This window comes from Herpailurus yagouaroundi, unplaced genomic scaffold (assembly GCF_014898765.1).
Source record: "Herpailurus yagouaroundi ecotype Mexico unplaced genomic scaffold, PumYag 140, whole genome shotgun sequence".
NCBI classification, from domain to species: Eukaryota; Metazoa; Chordata; class Mammalia; order Carnivora; family Felidae; genus Herpailurus; species Herpailurus yagouaroundi.
This window is the reverse complement of record NW_024412395.1, coordinates 42,176,619-42,196,683: the sequence shown is the minus strand read 5'-3', so window position 1 is coordinate 42,196,683 and position 20,065 is coordinate 42,176,619. Positions and strand designations below refer to the sequence as shown.

Sequence of the window (20,065 nt, the reverse complement as noted above, 5' to 3'; positions counted from 1 at the left end):
ATATATATATATATATATATATATATATATATATATGTTATGCATGTTACATCATATACATACATACATATATATATATATAACATATATCCATGGCTTTGTTATCCATGTTATTCTGAATCCTCACTGGAAAACTCCTACTTTTTTATTTCATTCTCCAACAAACTTTTCTATTAGCAAAATGAGTGTTATCTAATACTTTTTTTCCTTCCTCTTTTCAACCCATTGTTAGAAGAGCTAAAACAAATTTTAGGAAGTTCTCTTTTCCTGGGAGTCCACTGGAAAAGTAAAGCAGCGAAAGAGCAAGGTAGAAAACAGCATATACAGTATGATTGATCTCTGTGTGGGTGTGTTTGTGTGTGCATTGTTTTTCTTCTCCCCCAAAAGTCCAAAATGACAAGAGTTATGGCTTATAGTCCCAAATCCATTATTACCCAGTAAATACATGAATTATGCCTTTTAAGCTTTAAAGCCAGTCATGCCTCCTTTCCACTAATACATATGCTCTATTGGGCATTTTATTCCAAGCAGAACAGTGTTGTCTATTTTATCTCAGAAAGTGCAGTAACTCCCTTCTGAATGTTATCAGCATCTGTCCTGGAAACCTTTGCAGGTAGAGTCTGCCCTCATCCTCTCACTCATTTAGAGCCATGCAGACTCAAGACGGGAATTGCTTTGAACCTATGGAACAGCCCATGGTTGGTAACCAGTTTCTGCATCTGTCAGCATGGCTGTCTGGAGCAAACTTCCTGTCTTCCATCTTTGCCACTTCCTGGCTGTGCTACCTTTACTAGGCCCCGTGCTCTGCTCTCTAGTTTCACATCTACAAAGTGAGAAGAAGCCCTCACCTACTCCAAAGGTGGTTGTTAAGATTAAAATGACTTAAAACACTTAGAGTAGTGCCTGGCATAAAATAAAAGCTGGATAAATGTAAGCTGTTGCTTTTATTAGTCTCCTGAATTAACTCATTAGATCATATTGTCCAGTATTGATGTTGAACTGATAGTCGTATACTCATACGTCATTTCAGTTCCCTGTCCCTCCTTGCTGATTATTGTCCTTTGCACAGGCACAGAATCTCACAGGATGCATACTCAATCTGTCCTTCACTGGCAGTTCAGCTATTAAAACAAACGAAAACCATGGGGAGCCTGGGTGGCTCAGTTGGGTCAAATCCAACTCTTGATTTCAGCTCAAGTTATGATCCTGAGATCAAGAGATCGAGCCCCACGTCAGGCTCTGCACTGGTAGTGCGGAGCCTCCTTGGTATCCTCTCTCTCCCTTTGCCCCTCTCCCTGCTCACTCGCATGCTCTCTCTTTCTGTCTCTATCTTAAAACTTTTAAAAATTTAAAAAATAAACAAAAACCAATCATCTTCTATACATGAGCAATATCCCACCTTCATCAAACTTAAAATATATTTTTTGTTCACATTATAAGTGTATACTTTTTCTTCCTGTTTTCCACATACTCATTGCTTTTTCAGGTTTAATAATGATCCTAAAATATTTCAAAACAGACACTGCACATAACCCTGTGGTATCTTAAATAAATTTACAACTGGAATGACCAATGTTAAAATAACTTATCAACCACTGTCGCCATCTGTTGGTGGTGGGTGGGTTGGACTCCACTTTCCAGAGCCTGGGCTTGTAACTTGGAATGTGATAAAAGCCATGAGTTCCCTAGTACAGGAGTTTGTGCACACACGTGTGTGTGTGTGTGTGTGTGTACACAGGTTGCACACGTGTGTGTTCCATATGTGCCCGCACGTTGGACAAAGTCTAAAGATAGGCACTAATGAGCTTTAACATTCCTACCCAGGACTTCTGGTGATACTAACATTGCAACCTACTTTTCTGTGTCTTCTAATTACAAGTATGCATTTCTGTTGTAATTAAGGTAAATTAATAAAAAGTTAGAGCTTAGGAGTGACTGATGGGGGCAGAGGAGAAAATGAAGTTTTATTTACTAAGTACAGACTGAAACTTACTGAGATGAAAGAAATTTAAAAGGAAATGGGGGAGAAATGTCTAAAGCTGTGATAGAAGCACAAGAAATGTTGGTAGATTATCAGCAGAAGGTTTTATCAGCCAAGTTCACTTGGGCCAATAGGTTTAAATGTGAGTCTTTACTTGTTATCCTCTCCCTTTGAAATTCTAATGATTCTGTAGTCACATCTCTTAATTACTCTTTATCCTTTTGCTTCCTCTGGAGTGGATTATCTACTCTTAGCAAAGAATATTATATTTTGGGTACCAGAGCTGTGGTCTGAGCCTTGTTACTTCGAATCGGGTAAAAACCCAAAGAATCTTCATATTCACATTTTTCCCATAAAAGTCTATGCTTTGCTCTCTTCTCCTTGGTGTTGTCAGAATATGAATTCTGCCAGTCAAGAGGCCTGTTTTTCCCAACATGTCCCTGTTAATTAATGAGTTTTTTTTTTTTTTTTTTTAAGTTTATTTACTGAGAGGGAGCAAGTGCATGCAGACTTGCAGTGGGAAGTGGCGAAGGGGCAGAAAGAGGGAAAGAAAGAATCCCAAGCAGGCTCCGTGCCGTCAGCGCAGAGGCTAAAGTGGGGCTCAAACTCACAAACCGTGAGATCATGACCTGAGCCAAAATCACCAGTCGCACACAAACAACTGAGCCACCCAGGCGCCCCAATTCATGATTTTTTTAAACAAAATGCATGTTGGAACAAGGGTAGGTGAATAGTTGCTTTATGAATTTTTACACCTGGGCCCTGATGATCAACAACAGAATGAGACGAAATGTTAATCATCTATAACACCCTCATCCCTGGCCCCACGTTAGTAAGTCTTACTGCAGATAGAACCAGTAGTGGGAAATGGTGACTGCTCTAAAGCCCTGCTGTACTTTTTCCTGTTTCTTGAGGTGCCATTTGATAGACGGTTCATCCCCATGTTCTAGATCCTTTCACCTGTCATCAGAACTACTTGTCCCGTACTCCCTCCCCACAACATGCTGACTTCATCACCCGCTGAGAAGCTACCCTAGCCAGGGCCTGAGTGATGGCAAGTGTGACATGTTCCAGCCTGGTGATTTTAATGAGGTACCTCTGACACTGTGGGAAGTGTAGGTGAGTGGATAGCCCCCAAAAGAAGATAGCTTATGAGAGGTAAACCCTGCTGCACCCCTCAGGTAACTCCATACGGGCAGTCCACTGATCCACTGCAATGCCGGGAGACGATATGGAATACTAGCAGCACAGACTGAGTGGAAACTGTTTTCTGCCTGAGAGTCACAGTCTTTCAGGCTTAACCCACAAATCATGGTAAAAACCGCAGTAGAAAGCAAAACTGATACATTTTAGAAATATCTCTTCTCCCACACCCCCCCTCCCATCCCTCTTTCAGCCAGGAACCACATGTTTATTTCTTGTGTTTAACACAAACAGAAGCTCTGCTTTGGCTTGAAAAGTAAGTCTACTCCCACTTGATAAGAAGAAGTCTTTGCAGGTAAAATAAAATACAAAGAGGGCTTCTGCTTGGTTCCTCTCCTTTCATACCCTCAGTGTATAAAGGAAACTTGTTTCTCAAAATTATTTCATGAGTAAGTTGCCGTGAAAAATGAAACACAATTCATTTAAGCTTTGGGGTTTTAGGTGAGATCTTAGGCTTAAAATTTACAGGAGCTTTCGTTTTCCCATTTGCAAAAATGGGAATAATAGCACCTACCTCCTAAGATTGTTGCAAAGTTAATTAAATAAGATCATGCATACAAAGTCCCTGGCACAGTGCCTCGAACATAAGTAGGAATTGAGTACATGTAATCCCTTTTCTGGTTTCTTACAAAATCACAACGGATTTGGATGAGGAGATTAGGGATGGGTTCATGGAAGAGAAAATGTTTGAACAGGTTCTTCAAGTTGAAGCATGGGTAGAATGGGATAATGGTGGGATGGATGGGAGAGACATGTTTAAAGTGATGTTTAAGGTAAATAAAAGCAGACAGGGTTGGAAGCACCAGATGCTGGAGGCAAGGCAAGAGCTATTATGTGTTTTTTGCTTGGGTCTAGACACAGTGAAGGGAAAGGATGAATATTAGAAACACATCAGAGACAAGTCAGAAGAGTTACTGACTGCCTGGACTCGGGAATGCCTGAGTTGATGGTGTCTGTAAGATCTCGAGCTTGAGGGGAGATTGGGAGTGAGATAGTGCTATTGAATGAAAAACAGGGAAGATGTGTTTGTGGTTCTTTGGGGATGGGATTTAGAAAATATCGGGCATTAGGTGACATTGAATGAGATATTAAAGTATCTTAATTAATAACATACTAAGATATTTAAGTTGAAAGCGGAGGAGACAAAAACTAAAGTCGGGGGTGGGGGTGGGGATAAAACAACAAAAACAAACAACTCCAAAGGGAGACAGGCACCATCAGAGAAGATGCGTTAAACAACCCCATAGCACTGGATGGATTTCCTAGGCAAAGGAAGGGTTGAGATGAGAGTACTTGGTTAAGGAGGGAGAAGAAGAGGCTGAATGGGCAAAGAAGAATGGAAAGAGTGCCCAGAGAGCAGAACAAGATCTGGGGAGTCAATTCAGAGCAGAAGAGGTGTGGGTTTCATAGATGTGGAAGTGAGGAGTGACCTCAAAGGAGCAAAGAGACCAGAGAGAACAGAAACCCAAAGAGAGTGTGACATGGATTGAGTTCCGGGAGCCTTTTCTTTTTTCCTACTTCCCACTCCTCTCTTTCCTTCCCATCATTAGTGTGGAGGGCAGGACCAGAAGGGTAGAAGGCCAGCCCTGACCTTCCCTAAATTTCCTTTCTTCTGTGTGGTTTACAAAAGACCCTGAACTCTGTGACCTCAAGCAAAGTCTCTTAATCTCCGTGACTCTCAATCTCCTTATCCCAAATTGGAGCTGTACTAACTTTCTTCTTCCGTACTTTTGGAATGGTATGAGACAGGAATGCAGTCTAAAAATCTTTTCATCCGAAACTTGAGCAAAGGAGAGAGCACTGGTAAATATCAAGCATGTAAATAACCTACGTAGAGAAATGGTTGCTAAAATCACCTATTTTTTCTGATTAGCAGATTCTTTTTAATTATTACTTTTTTTTTTTTTCCTGGTAAGCATAGTGACCTGTGTTAATGTTGTTATAAATACTCAAGAGTCTCTACAGGGAATTGAAGGTGTTTGTGCAGCATTATGCCTCTTGGATGTAATTGTCTTTTGAACCTTAAATTATCTTTACTTTCATGCCTAGTTAGTAATCATTTGATTACATGATTACACAGAGTAAAAATTAACTGAGGGAAAGAGGTGGCTCAAGCCATTTGTTTCTTCTTGATAAAAACATTTCAGCTTGTTCAATGCATAAACTAGAAACCTACAGTATTCAGAATGGTTTAAAGTGCTGCACAGATGCTTCATTTCCTAAGCTTTTAAGACTTTTTAGTCCTCAAGATCATGAGAAAACGTGAAATTTTAAAAGTAAAACATAGGAAAGTAAAATCTGAAAATTGACCATGTATAAATGAGGACACAGGTTTCAGATCGTGAAGTAAGTTATGTGCATATCTGAGTCCTAATCATTTTTAAGAATTATTTTTCAAAGCGTGTTTTGTTGTTTTTTTTTTTTTTTCCCCTTAGGGTTTTGAAGACAGACATAGATGGCAGCACCTTACATTATGGTCTAGTCACTATAAAGGCTATAGGATCAGTACATATATTTAAGCCATGCTGCCCTTTCATCGTCAGTAACAGTGTATTCTGGACTTTTTCCCTTCTTCCCCCAGTGTCTACTGTACATTAAGGAATTTGAACACATTTATACACACCCTCATTAGTGTTCATTTCTTACACACACATGCATGTACACACACATTAGCGTGTATACTGTATAGCTGTTACTGCTCAGTTAAAACAGATATTAATGAATGTGTTAGTTATATATTTTTATAGATTTGTTTATATAGATGTAAATAGCTATCAAAGTCTTAGGTAAAAAAAGACCTGCACTAAATACACCATCAGGCATGTTAAACAAGGACGTGCGTGCACGTGACGATGTGGAGCCATGCAGTGCTGTCTGCAAAACCAAAATGAATAGATATAATGCAGGCAGCTTTCCCCTCATGTCAGTTCATAAAGTCTTTGGGGATCATAGTACTTCAGTAATTTTGTAGCCTTACATTTGGCTTTGTATTCACATAGTGTTACTAGAAGAAACTTTTTACAGAGCTCATGTTCCTTTTTCTTTTCTTTTCTTTTTTTTTTTTTTTTTTTTTTTGGTCCCAAGGTTGTCAGGTAAGTACCTCTGAACCTCTGATTCCTCAAAGTTCAACATCCAACTGTAATCCAAAGATTCAAATAGCAGACCTAGTCATTCCCCTTTTTAGTTTAGAGTTTAGAAGTCTCATTTTCTGTCCTCTAAGTATAGAACATTTTGTATCTTAAAGTTTGCAGATGTTTGAAAAGTATGTGTGTTCTCTGGACTTAGATGTTAACAAGTGTTCCTTGATTTTAACTTCTCCTTTTTTTTTTTTCCTGTTTATCTTTTAGATATGGGAAAATAGTCTCCACGAAGGCAATTTTGGATAAGACAACGAACAAATGCAAAGGTACCTTCCCTTGGATGATAATCTACTAAATCCTAGCTTTAGGAAAATGATGGAATTTTAAACCTGATCTTTGGTTTCAAAACTACCTCCATTCTATTAAAAAGCAAGTCTTATGTGTCACCCAGTTCCCGTCTTGCACAATGTCAGCATATGCCTTTACATTTGTCCCTGGTCGAGCTTTGGCTGGAAACCCTAAGCAGTTAGCAGTTTGCCAGAATCGCAGATCGGACACCAGTGGAGCTAATGTGCAGGATGCTGGTTGGCATTTAGCCGCTACTTTTAAAAGGGAAGTAAAGTTAGAAAATAGCTTTTCTTTCCTGAGCCCAAGGAGATTAGAGCTGCTTACTGAAGACCATTGGACTGCACTAAAGAACTGAAAAGATTACATATTGTGCAAATTGGCTCTATTAATTAGAATAGAGTAGTTTTAAGCAGTACTTAATTACATGTTTCAATACTCCCAATTGTTCTGTGCTGAATGCCTGTTGACAATATTGGCAGCGGGGAGGAGAGAACCATTTTCACTGACCAAATTGTAATAGGGAGGGGAGGTCATATCCCCCTTTGAAATATGCTGCTGCATTAATTTGATGCACTGACCTTCAGTTTTCCATGTAATTAGGATGAGCTCATCCAGCTCCATGAGCTGGAAGAGGAGGCGTCTACAGTAGGCAGTGCTGATGCTCCCCGGTTCTGACTTTTAATGATCCAGCATCTTAACAATGGGCATGTGATTTCTAGGAAAGGGGAAGAATGGAGTCAGCTGACTTTGAGTCGAACTACTGACCCCATGAATTGAAATAAGGTTGACAGGAATAGGCAGAGAAGGCAAATCTCCTCATTAATTAGACCCTAGTTTTTCAAGTAGTGGTGATGGCTGTGGTTTAGCACCGTCTGAGAAAAGCAAAGAATGTAAATGAACCCTATGGTAAGGCCTCGCCTTAGAAGCCAGCCATTTCCTTTAATCTAGACGTGAAGTGGTTCATTGTATTTGACTCTTCTTCAAAGCTCCTAAATTTAAAGAAGCCATTGTGGCCAATATCTAAGCTCCTGTTGAAGCAACATAGCACATTAAGACAGTTTTGCCTGGGGACAGGGAATAAAGCATTGCTTTATGTAGAGAGGTACTCAATAAATATTTTAAATGAATTAAACTAGAGGGAGTCAAATTGTAGACTGAACTGTTTACATTTAGTTGCCAAGGTTAGCGTCACTTCACATATTTGTAAATGATTTGGGAAAGCAGGACACAGAAAAAAAAATCTTTTAGTTGTATAAAGCAAAATGGGTTTTTGCAGGCATAAAACAGGAAGCTGATCTCCAACATTTGTTTCAAACTGAGAGAGAAATCGCAGTAGACCAGTGCTTTTATGGCTTTACCCTATCTTTCCTCCCATCCCCACCCCCCCCAAAAGAATCTTCCATGGCAGATCAGTGTGTTTAAAATTAGCAAAGCTGCCCCAGTTAAGTAAGGGTGAATTCCTCACTACGCCCCTGCACTGAAAATTCCTACGTATTATGCACTCTTCTCCAATGAGAACTTATTCCCTAGAAACCAAAATCCATAAAATGCTCAACATGGTATAGAAAAGGTATAAATAAAAAATACTCCTGCTAAATGTAAACTATTTTCATAATACAAAGCCTTAACAGTTGGAAAGTGTTCAAAGGTAAGTGGAGAGAGTTGTGGTGCTTTTAGAATAAGAGAAGGAATAATTCGGAACTCATTTTCTATACGCCACATCTCTTAGAGACCTTCTCTTGAAGTGAATCGAAGGAGGTACTGCTTTGTGTGAGGGCAATGACAGGAATCTTTTAGGGCTCTTTGTTTCACACAGACTCTCAGGAATAGATAGATGTCAGCATATGTGAGGGGTGGATAGGGAGTGAGGGGACCAAGGAAGCAAAATGGGTTTATAAAATCCTGGAAGTGAGAATGAGAGAGCTCCTGAAAAAAAAAGTAATTTTAAGACAGATGAGAAGAAATAACACAACATACCTCATGGTAAAGACAAATAACATGTTAGCCACTGATAACTTGAGAAGGTAGGTAGGTGAATGGATGGATAGATGGATAAATAGGTAATGCTAAGAGATTATATTCACATAAATGGAAAGTTCCTGTGTTATATACTAATTTTTTGAGGTTGACTGTATCAAAGAATTTTACACCTAGAAATTAAGAGACCTTAGAGGTCACAGAACATTTTTTTTGGTCACAAAGCAGATTTTATAGACAGAATCCAAGAAAGAAAATTACACTGAAGGGAGAAACATTGCTCTGAATAACATGTACCTTAGTTATTAAATGTGAAAATTCACGAATCAGTTGCTCTCCTGCGTTTCAATTTTTGTCCATTTTTAGCCAACTAAAGGTATTTAAAAACTTGCCAACACTGGTATATATGGCAATTCAGGACCAAAAGAAAAAAGAAAAAGAAACAACTTACAAAGTATTGAGGATGACACTGATTAATTATTAATGCTTACAGAATTTATACATACAGGACTAGAACACATGCACGCAAAATAAAAATGGGTGACCAGTGAGAAACTAAGGGTAAGAGCAGGAAACCTCAGGTTCCTACAGAAATGGCCTGCCTATGTTTCCTAATAGCCAAAGCAAAAACAGAAAACATAGCTGTTCTCATGGATCAGTCACTACAGTGTGGAGGAAAATCCAGGAAGCAGGACATGCCTGGTCCTGAGAGCTGAGACCCCTCCTGGGGACCCAGTGTGAGGGTGTTGTGTTACTTAGTGAATCCCACCTTCAGAAACATCTTTATACATATATTTATAATGAAACCCATAGAACCTGTAGTTCAAATTTGCATACTCTCATATTTTACTAGAAAGTGATACAATAGAGAAAATGGAAAAGGGCACGTGGTTGCATGCCTATCCGTTAACGTTTGTTTTAAAGCAAATATTTATGAAACAGCTATGTGGTTAGAAAAGGATGTAAACAACTAGCATGCAACCATTATGGATTTTTTCCTAATAAGAAAATAACAGATAAAATGATACTAATAGTACTTGACTGGTAATAAATTCAACCACAGTTACATCAAAATTGAGATCCTCTGTCTCTTGTGATTTATTGGCAACAGCAGAATTGTGCGGAGGACACGCTTAAATATCCATGAGTAGGAGTTACATCATTTCATTGTAGTTGGGTATTCATTTATGGCCTGCTCAAGTTGTATTTGGTAATAAAATACGTACAAGAGCGAGAGAGTGTGTGCCTGTGTGTGCCCACGGAGGGATGCGTATTACCGTTAACTACAGGTTTCTACGTAACACTCAGAATATGTTTAACCTAATTTCTGATGTGGTAGTTGAGTAGCATTCTCTGCTTTTACCTGAGCTAACTCTTCTTTTTCTTTCCAACCTGGCTATTTCTCCACTGTCTAAATCAAACTAGGCTTTATTTCAGTCCAATTCCAAGTAATAGAAGGAAGCTGCTTCTTACTTCAGCTTTAACTAATCTAATCTCTACTGAAACATCTATTTCTATAATTGATGGCTTACTCTGTTTCATTACAACTTGTTTTGTTACCAGACCGTATTTTTGGTACTAAGAGTGCACACTGACCTTTGAACCTTTTCCAAGCTTTGCATTTGGCCTTGTTGATCTGTATGTTGGTCTGTTTTGACACTAGGACTTCACGGTCTAAACTATCTTTACGATATCTACACGTCAGTGATAGGACTGGCCCTTCTTCTGTGCAGCGTCCTAACAGTGTTTTTGTTTTTCAAAATACTCTTACTCATTGAAAATTTATTTTGTAATAGGTTTGAGTTCCAATAAAATCTCTGTTGGTATTTTTGCCTGGTTTCCCTGATCTTTTAAACAGTGTGTTAAATACAATTTAGCTTTTTGCCAATAACTTAAGAATGATCACAGGGAAAAATCAGAGATTGCCTATTTTAGTACAGTGATATTCACTGGATTGTGCGAAACGCGTGGAGCTATTGCTCTACACTGAGTAAGTCCTGTTCTTTGTATAGTTTTCCTCTTTTATCGCTTGTTGCCAGTTTTCATTGGTAAGTACCATCCATATGCTTCTTTTGTAGCAGCCCTACCCTTAGCCTGACACCCCCCCTCCCTTTTTCTGCTTTTGATACATTGTGGCCAAGGAGTAGCTGACCAGCTTGTTAAAAATGTTTCTAAAGCTATGGGTAAATAAGCTTTAAATCAGAGCCTCTTTGGGGAGGTTTAGTTTTAGGTTTTAGAGCATGAACTGCTGAAACAGCTCTTTAGGGTATCTGGAGGCATTTTTTACCCCCTTCTTTAAGTGAAGGGGGATCATGAGGTGTATTTTAAGTAAACAAGTGATCATATTTTTAATCAAGTACTAAAATTTAGATTATTTTATATTTGGGGTATTTAATGGGTATTCTTAATTTCTTTGAAAAATATAGTTTAGTCTATGGAATAAACATTTTTGTTCCTGTCATGTCTTAAGTTCCAAAGGATTGTTCTATCCTCGCCAAATCGTTAGAAATGCTATTTCTCTGAAGTTGATTCCCTCCCCTTTCTTTTCTTAACTTTGGTTGGTTAACTTAGATGTCTTTTTTTTTTTCCAGTAAGTATAGGACACCTGAGAAAAGGGGAAACTGTTTTGTTTTCTTTTTTACTTTGAAGGGACATTGGTCTAGCTCATGAGAGACGACAGGGAAAGACAGCCTGAGAAGGACGCTGCATTTGCAGCTGTCAGTGCTAGACATCTGTCAGGACGTCAGGGTTTCGTTTCTGCTGCCCACATTGGAAACCAACTAGAGTCATTTTTTTTTTTGCTCTTTACATTATTACAAAAGAATGGCTTAATAACGAAGTGTGTTTTGCATTTCAGGTTATGGTTTTGTCGACTTCGACAGTCCTGCAGCAGCTCAAAAAGCTGTGTCTGCCCTGAAGGCTAGTGGGGTTCAAGCTCAAATGGCAAAGGTGAGTCGAGAGCCAGTCGTCGCTGCTCTGGTCCCTGGCTTTGGTTCCGAAGCCTGGCATTGGTGCTTTGCCGGTCACTGCGAACATCCTCCCTCCGTCCCAGACAGCCTGGGTCACTTCTGAACACCTGTCCTGTGCCCCCACATCCTCAGTAGTACTTTAAGTGAGGTGGAAGCCACAAACGCTATTTCGAATCTGTACACAAGTCCGACATTTTTAGACACTGGTTATTTATAGGTTAGAAATCTCTTCTTTAGTAGTTCTACAGTGGCTTTACTCAAGGGTTGTTTCTGATGAACTTTTAGCATTCTAGATGAAGAATATTGTTAAAGTGAGGTTTATGCCCCAGTCTTTTTATTGCCCAAATGTAAAGTCAGGTTATGTCATACTTTGTACCTGTAGGGGGCACTTATTCAGAAATTCATATAATTATATGCATTTTTTTTTTTTCCCATTTGTGGTCCTTGAATTGCTGTGGGAAATATTTTCAAGCCTGAAACTCACCAATTTGATATTTCGTATATCCTTTTCAAAAGATCGATAATTTTATATTCTCTGGCTTCTTGAAGTACAAAGGAAAGTAATTTTGTGCTGTCCTCTGCTACTTCTGGCTAGTAGCATGTGATCATTCCCTCAGGGACATTCCCATTTCCAGAAGGAAAGATTTATAGAAGTTAAAGGGTTCTAGGAAAGAGATAAGTTACCTGCTAAGACCTTGAGGCTCCTGAAGGACACAGGTGCCCCTACCAAGATAGACATTTACCTTGACTCAAAGATTCAACATCATGAAAGATGTCAGGAATTACTGAAAGGAATCACCTTTCTAAAGTAGTCCTTGACTTTTAATATTTTTAAAGCTTTGAATGGAGTTGGATATATTTTTTTATGTTTGTTTATTTCTTTATTTTGAGAGAGAGGGAGAGAGAGAATCCCAAGCAAGCTCCACACTGTCAGCACAGAGCCTGACACAGGGCTCAAACTCACGAACCGCAAAATGAAGAGTCGGACACTTAACTGACTGAGCCACGCAAGCGCCCCAATATTTGGACATAAGTTGGACATATTTCAGATTTTCTCAAACTCCAGAGTAAGAAGTTAAAATAAACTGAGGGGCACCTGGGTAGCTGGATTGATTAAGTATCCGACTTAGGCTCAGGTCAGGAACTCGTGATCCGTGAGTTCGAGCCCTGCTTCGGGCTCTGTGCTGACAGCTCAGAGCCTGGAGCCTGCTTCAGGTTCTGTGTCTCCCTCTCTCTATCCCTCCCCAGCTTGTGCTTCCCCCCTCTCAAAAACAAAAAAACATTAAAAAAAAAATAAAACAAATCTATAAATATTAAGTATCATGATTTTCAGATGGTCTATACTATAGAGTAATTAATTCCCTGTGGCATTATTGAAAGATCATGATTATGAGGATTTTAAATATATTTCATTATGATTGTGCAGTACCTGTGTTGTATAATGATTTACAGAATGTTTAGTCTGCCTCTGTAAACAATGGATAACCGTACATTTTCTAAGCAGGACTTTCAAGACACAGTCAAAAAAACAACTCTATTTGTCCCTCTACTCTGTCCATTTCCTCTGTTCTATAAAGTTCCTGCTTCATCCTCTCATGGATAATGTCCAGGGCAGGTCCCATGACTTTTCCTGCCACTCTCATTATCTTAAAACGTCCCTTCCATTGCTGCTTTCATTCCAGGTCTTTCTGATAAATTTTTTTTCGGTAGAATGCCTCTTGATTTTTTTTATATCCAAACGTCACGGAATAGAATTATCTTTCGACACATTTTCAGCCATTTCTAAATGTACTTACACCAAACAATACGATATTTTAAATAAGATGTTGTATAGGGAGTCTCAAGTTACGTTCTAAATACAGTTTGTAAAATGTCAGAATCACATGGAGAGGTTTTGAAAACTGCTGAGAGTGGGCAAAAGAGATAGGTGTCTCGGCTGTCACTGGTGCTAAAAGAAATCACAGCTTAAACTGCAATTGTCTGCTAACAACTGTATTGATTACTTGGTGATCAGGAAGCAATGTTTTAAAGGTTTATATCCCAATACAACCATCTATTACGTGGGTATATACATACATATGTAACAAATGTATTTAAGTCACATTTTAGGAAATTGAAGAAAAATAGGAAAATAAGTAATGACATTTTAGGAAATTGAGGGTGGTGATTCATGTGTAATACATTATGATTTTTTATTTGAAATAATGTGGAATGGGATCCTAATTAACATTTTGATGCTGAACATCTGATTTTTAAGAACACATTACTGATGTTGTATGTGTGATGCCTGTAATTTAAATGTCCAGTCCTGGTGGGTTTTGTTGGCTTGTTTGGACTTTTTTTTTTTTTTTAATGAAACTTTGAGTATCCCATTGAAGCTTCTCCCTTTTTCCAGCTCAGGTCTGCCCTAATTTGTAAGCCTACAACAGGATAGGAGCATGATTAGTTTCTCTCCTATTTCCCAAGCTTGTTTTTCCTGTGCTTCCATCAGCTAACTAACTTGCCCCCTATGCCCCCGCCCCACCACCTTGGAACAGTGGTACAGGATGGGAAAGTTTCTTGACCTGACAGTGGTATAATCTGGTATTAATTTCTCTGGCCAGACAGAGGGCTAATGTTTTCCTTCGTGGAATGCTTTGGGAGGTTTTCAGAGATCTCTTACACCACCACCACCACCACCACCACCCCTAATTGATCTTTCTCCCGTGGTTCCTCGAAACTGGTAAATATATGCCTCAGCTCCTGATAATCTAAGAGTCTAACTTCAACCCCTTTCTGCTGAGACCTCCTTGACCTTCAAGGCTGCCTTCTTGAAAGGATTTAACACAACACTGGGCCAGTTCTACCCTGCGTGGCCCTCATCTGATCTGCGTTTGGCAACTGTCTGTGGGAGAGTAGGTAACTTACTAACCACACTTATATGCCCCTTCAACCAGCCTTTTGCCTTTTAGATTCCTCAGGTTTAAGTCGGACATTGATCCATTGTATCCACCAAGCTCCACGGCACACAGATCAAGCCTCCTGAGTGGTCTGTTCAAGCCCCTCTTGCTTGACTCGCAGTGATAGGGAAGCAGCCCACATGGTGAGACTCAGAACACATCAGCATTTCTCTCCACATACATGTTCATCCTCAGCCTCTCCAATCTCTCGTAGCCAGACGGAGGTGGGTGGTCAGCTAAGCACCCCAAACCAGTTCTCAGCAGCTCTCTTTAGGTGGTCTGGTTTCTCACTCTGGAATGTCAGAGTGCCAACCGTTGTTTTGTGGCTTCTGCTGAAACCAAGTTAGAAAGAGGGCTATTGAACAACCTGTTACAAATGCAAAGGCCTTCTTTAAAGCAACCCTAAGAGCACTTACCTAGGCATCTTTTCAGTGCCAGTGATATTAAGCAGCGTGGTCTATGAAATAACCACTGTTTTGAAGGACTCTTTACGCTGCATTTAGTCAAAACTGGACTGGGTCTAGATTGGCACATGTCAACAGTGCACCTGAACGCCACTTTCCTGTGGATTGATAATGAGCACTGTTCAAAGGCCTCCTTAGGAGACTTGGGTAGTGTAAATTGGCTGGGAAGAGTGATCCCGCTCTACATCATCTGTCGGGAAGGAACAGTACGTAGGTTCAGAGATGCTGGCAGTGTGCCAACATCCTGCACTTCATGAATTTCTGAATTTCTTTAGGTCTCTGTGGAAAGATTGAGTTTCCTGGACCTGATTTATTTTTTATCATATCATTAAAGTTACAAAAGATATTTTAAATGCTAGAGGGTCCATTGTTCTGTAGCATGGCACCATGGATTTGAAGATCTGGAATTGACTTCATGCCTTTATGCTGTCTGGATAAAGGAGCACCTGGCATGCACCTTTTGTGGAGACAGATTTTTAAAAGAAGTTAAGGTCTGGCTCCCATGTTGAGTCATAAGGGACCCATTGCCATCCACTTTTTGCTAGTGAATTAATCAGGATACTACATAAGGTTTTGAAAATTCATGTTGTTACATATTAAAGTCTTGATTTCTTATGTAATTAGAAAAAATTAAAGTGCATTCCAGGGAAGTCAGGGGGTGGGGGGTTGGGGTTCAGGGTGAGGAAGCATATAACATTGTTTGACACATTGGGTACCTGGGTTGAAAAAGGACTCCCCAGATACTCAGAACTGAAGTGCAGAATTGAGAGTGGAGAGCATTCAGCAGCAGAAATGGTTTCTTATTCATGTTTTAACTTTCAGTACCTTTCTTGGTACCTGGCATAGGGTAGACACTAAATGTTTATTTTGTTGATGACTAGAGAAGCCAACTAAGTGAGAGAAAAACTTTCTTCCTAGCTTGAGCAGATAGTGACAAGAATGGGATATTTAAAAATTAGATTTATTGAGCTCTGTCTATACACTACCCTGATGAAACTTATCAAAAGCTTTTGCCAAAGGCTCAAGGCCATTCCCGTTTCTGTTAAACTTGGCTTTGTTTCAAATGTGTTTGTTTTTAGAATAGAAGACTCAGAATCAGTAAAGAGAAGAGAAAATTTCAGATACCAAGCTGAAAAGACTTAACAACCAAATCAACATTGGTAATATCTGTTAATAGAATGACTTCTCCAGGCCTTTCAGCACTACCTCTTAAGGCCTGCTGGGAGTCAGCAGGCCATCATATGTTCTTTGCCTGGTGGTGAGCGAGCACATTTTTTCCCCCAGTAAATAGGCAAAGGAGCAGGAATTTAATCCCCCTTCCACACAGAGTCCACCATGCTTCAGGCAGTTTGCATTCACATGCCTGTAAGCAGCTCTCGGCTGGTTGGTGAACCTATTCAGTACAAGGGAAAACAGATGTCTGGTCTTCCTGCCAAGTCCCTTTCTTGCATGTTAGGAACCATTCCACATGCACAGGGAGGTTGTTGTTAATTTCTTTCAGATGATGACTGAGTGCTTTACACCACACGGGACCTCTGAGCCCTGCTTTTCTACTCAAGTGAACATTAGTGGCCATTTATCCCTCTCATGGCCAATGTGGGAGCTAGTTTTCTACTTGTTAGAGAAGCCATTGAACCTTTTCCATGCCTAAGGATGGATATAAAGAGGCCTGTTGGCCCCACTTTATGTTTGGCCACCCATAATTTACAGAATAATTGTTTTTTGGGACATAACATTGTATGCAATAAAACAGAGTTATGGTTGTCACTGATTTTAAAGAAACTAAATTACCCTCATTCAAGAACCACTCCCCACTCACTGCAAGTATTATATATTCCATTCACTATGAACGTGTGGTAATTAGGATCCATGGACACTTTGGGGATTAGATATTTTTGTGGCCAGTCCTGCCAGCCTGGAGTTTCTTCTCTTTTCTTTCTTTTTTTTTTTAATTACTGCAACTTTGTAGCTAATGTTTGCAGGATAAATTGACCGTTTGAAAAGAAAAATAAATAGCATTAGCTTTAAAGATCATCCCAAATGAAAAAACTAATTGAGTTGTTGCTGTTGAAAACAAATGTATTAAAATCATAGGAAATATTCACTTGTGTTTAGTCTACTTTTAGCTCACTATTTACCAATGAATGGGTTAAGAGCTCAGTTTCTTTCTGGATTCTGTTTTTAGTGCTTATTTTTTTCTTCACTGGTAAATTTTCAGGTTGAATCAAGACTTTAAAGAATGTAGTATTTTACACATATTTTAATCGTATTTTAAAACATGGATTTAGAAAGTATTTTGTACCTACATTGTTAACCCTTTTAAAAATACTTCACATATGACAAATATCCTCTGAACATTCTTAAATGTTAGTCATTTAATTGTTATAATTGTAACTTATAGAGAAGTCTCCACAATATTTGTGGTATATGTTTCTTACGTAACATTTTTTAGGCCATATCTTTGCCCAGGGAGGGCTTTAATTCTTTTTAATTAGGGGGTTCCCAGCTTTATTCTGAATCTGACTAAGCATGATTCAGAGATTTTTCTCATAAGATAGGTTTGATCATATCATTTCCTTGTTTCCATGCTTCTGAAACCTCCCCTTTTGTCAGACTGTGGCTTTCTAACTGCAGTTCATGGACGGCAGTCCCTCCGTCCTCCTGCTTCCCCTCCCCCACCCCAGTACATGAAATCACAGGATAAACACAGCTTATCTCCCCAGAGTACCAGTAGTACTTGAAAGTATGAGGTCAGAAATACTGTTTCTATACTAAAACAAACCTAAATAGTTAGGGAATAGATTGCAACATTTACATGACTTTTTTTTTTTTTTTCTAAGATACAACACAAGGCTTCAAAAAAATTTTGCACTCTGGCAAGGTTACTTTGGCCTCTGCCTGCCGACTCCTCAGGATACATAGTCCTTCTTGCTGTTCGCAGCACTGAAATGGAAGTTTCAACAGCAGTGACTGACCAAGTAGAATCAAATTCTTTAGAAAGCCTTTCACAATCTGATTTCAGCCTCAACGACTTGTTTGTTTCCCAAGTCTCAACTCAATGTCATGCCCTCCGGAAAGTCTTCACTGTCTTCCCAAGACACGTTTCCCCCCATCCATCCTCCCATTGTGATTGGTACCCATCTCTGTCATAGCACTTATTACTTGTGTTTCTATCTCTCCTACTTAACTATAAGCAGCTGGAAGACGGGACTGGAGTCAAGGCTATTTTATGCGAGTCTGGGATGCATGAAATATGCTGTACACATCATTTGGCTGTAGGAGGCTACGGGGCTCATCAGGACCCACCCTCAGAGAAAGGACTCCATCTGTACTGGCCAGTTAAGGACCAGACTTCCATAGGAACAAATAGAGCCTTCTGCACCACAGGAAATCTTCAGGGACTTGGGAGGGTAGAGCCCACGTGAGATGACTAACCCAGGAGCTGTGCAATTAATGGGGCAAATGTAGTGAGTGAAATGAAAATAAGGAGAGAACATTTTACTTCTCACCCTACTGCAGAAGCATTTGAAAACTTTCATACCTAAGACCGTTTTGCTTTTCTTTATATTTCCAAACACTTTATCTGTTAGTGTTTTGCATTTATTAAATCACTTTCCAATTTTTATACCTTAAAGATATAAAGATAGGTTTTGTTCAGCATAAAATAATCAGTCGTTCCACATTGAGCTGATCCTAATTTCAGCTAAAAGCAAAGATAGTTAGCATTTTGTTCAGCCTGTGAAGGGTTAATGAGGTTACGTATTTGGCTTGCTAGTGAGCATTTGAAAAATTTCACTTTTTTTCTTGGATCCACCCACACTGACACACCCCAGGGACTCCCAGGCCTGGAGCCTCTGCTGCACACGTTTGGGACTGGCCTGGTTCCATGTTGCTGCCCACTGTCAGAACCAGGAGGTCATAGGGACAATACTTTTTGCCCATAGTTTCTCCAGATTTGATAATTTGAATGTTTGGGAATACCAGAGCATTTGCCATGTCCTAGGATGCCAGGTTGTTATTTTAAATCTTACCAGGTAAGTATATCACAAAAGGTCAGTGTTCACTTTTACTCCAGATGACATAAAAGGACGGGTTTCATTTCAGGTTTAATTAATGATAGGGCAAACTTAAAAGTAGAGACTTTTGTACAATTCAAATATGTGTATGCTTCAAAGCACTGTGCATTTTGGACACCTAAAATATGAGTTTGCCATTCTGTTGCCTAATGCTAAAATATCAATGAATGACTACTAAAAGTGCTCATTAAAGAAAAGTCATAAGCCTGCATAGTTCAGTGTGTAAAGGTACACTTGGTTAGTAAGATCAAAGGAAAGCCTGATTTAAAACTAAATTAAAATTCCAATCTTACAATTGCAGAAGTGATCCTGCAGAAGTGATTAGAAGTGATTCTGACGTGGTCAGAAAATATTCCAGTTGTCATATAAGCTTTTTCTCTGATAATTTAACACTGGACTCTTAGTAAATATACCTAGTAGTTACTGGTTCTCAGAAAATTCAGTTGCGTATCTTTGGTTTCAGCTGATTCTGTCTGAGCAAAGGAAAGGTGAGTGGGAAATGATCTAATTATTGCTCCTTAAACATCATATGCATATCAATTACCTGGAAATCCTGTTAAAATGCAGCTTCTGATTCTGTGGGCCTGGGAGGGCGCCTGAGATTCTGCATTCCTGATAGGTTTGCAGGTAATCCCATCACGGCTGGCCCCTGGATCGCTCTTTGAGGAGCAAGGATGTAGCAGAGCTCCCTTCCCCCATTTACTCTTGAGTTCACCTTTATGCAGATTCTAAAGTTTGCTCTGCCTAGAGTTTATCATTTTATAAGTCTTTGAGTTTATTTGTCTTTGTGAATTTACGGGCTCTCCTTTCCCCGTTGGTGATCACAACTCAAAAGGAAGTAGTAAGGACCCTGCCATGGAGCAGAGGAAGGGGACTGAGATAAAGCCCCAGTGGACTTTAGACGCCTTGGTTCAGAATCCGTTATCTGTCTCTGGATTGAATTATTCACAGTATTACCCTTGTGTGCAATAGTGTGCCTGAAATGGACTCCTAAAAATAGTAGTGGAGGAGAGGTTGGTTATTTTTGG

At 39.5% G+C, this 20,065-nt stretch overlaps 1 protein-coding gene across 12 annotated transcripts in view; it reads left to right on the top strand.

Moving 5' to 3' along the window:
• RBMS1 (RNA binding motif single stranded interacting protein 1) overlaps window positions 1-20,065 on the top strand; it is a 224,940-nt gene that overhangs the window by 173,965 nt on the left and 30,910 nt on the right. For all 12 annotated transcript variants that reach the window (XM_040475166.1, XM_040475172.1, XM_040475167.1 and 9 more), the window contains 2 exons: window positions 6,532-6,590; window positions 11,447-11,538. In XM_040475166.1, coding sequence (XP_040331100.1) covers window positions 6,532-6,590; window positions 11,447-11,538 — 151 coding nt within the window. The remainder of the gene's footprint in view (window positions 1-6,531; window positions 6,591-11,446; window positions 11,539-20,065) is intronic.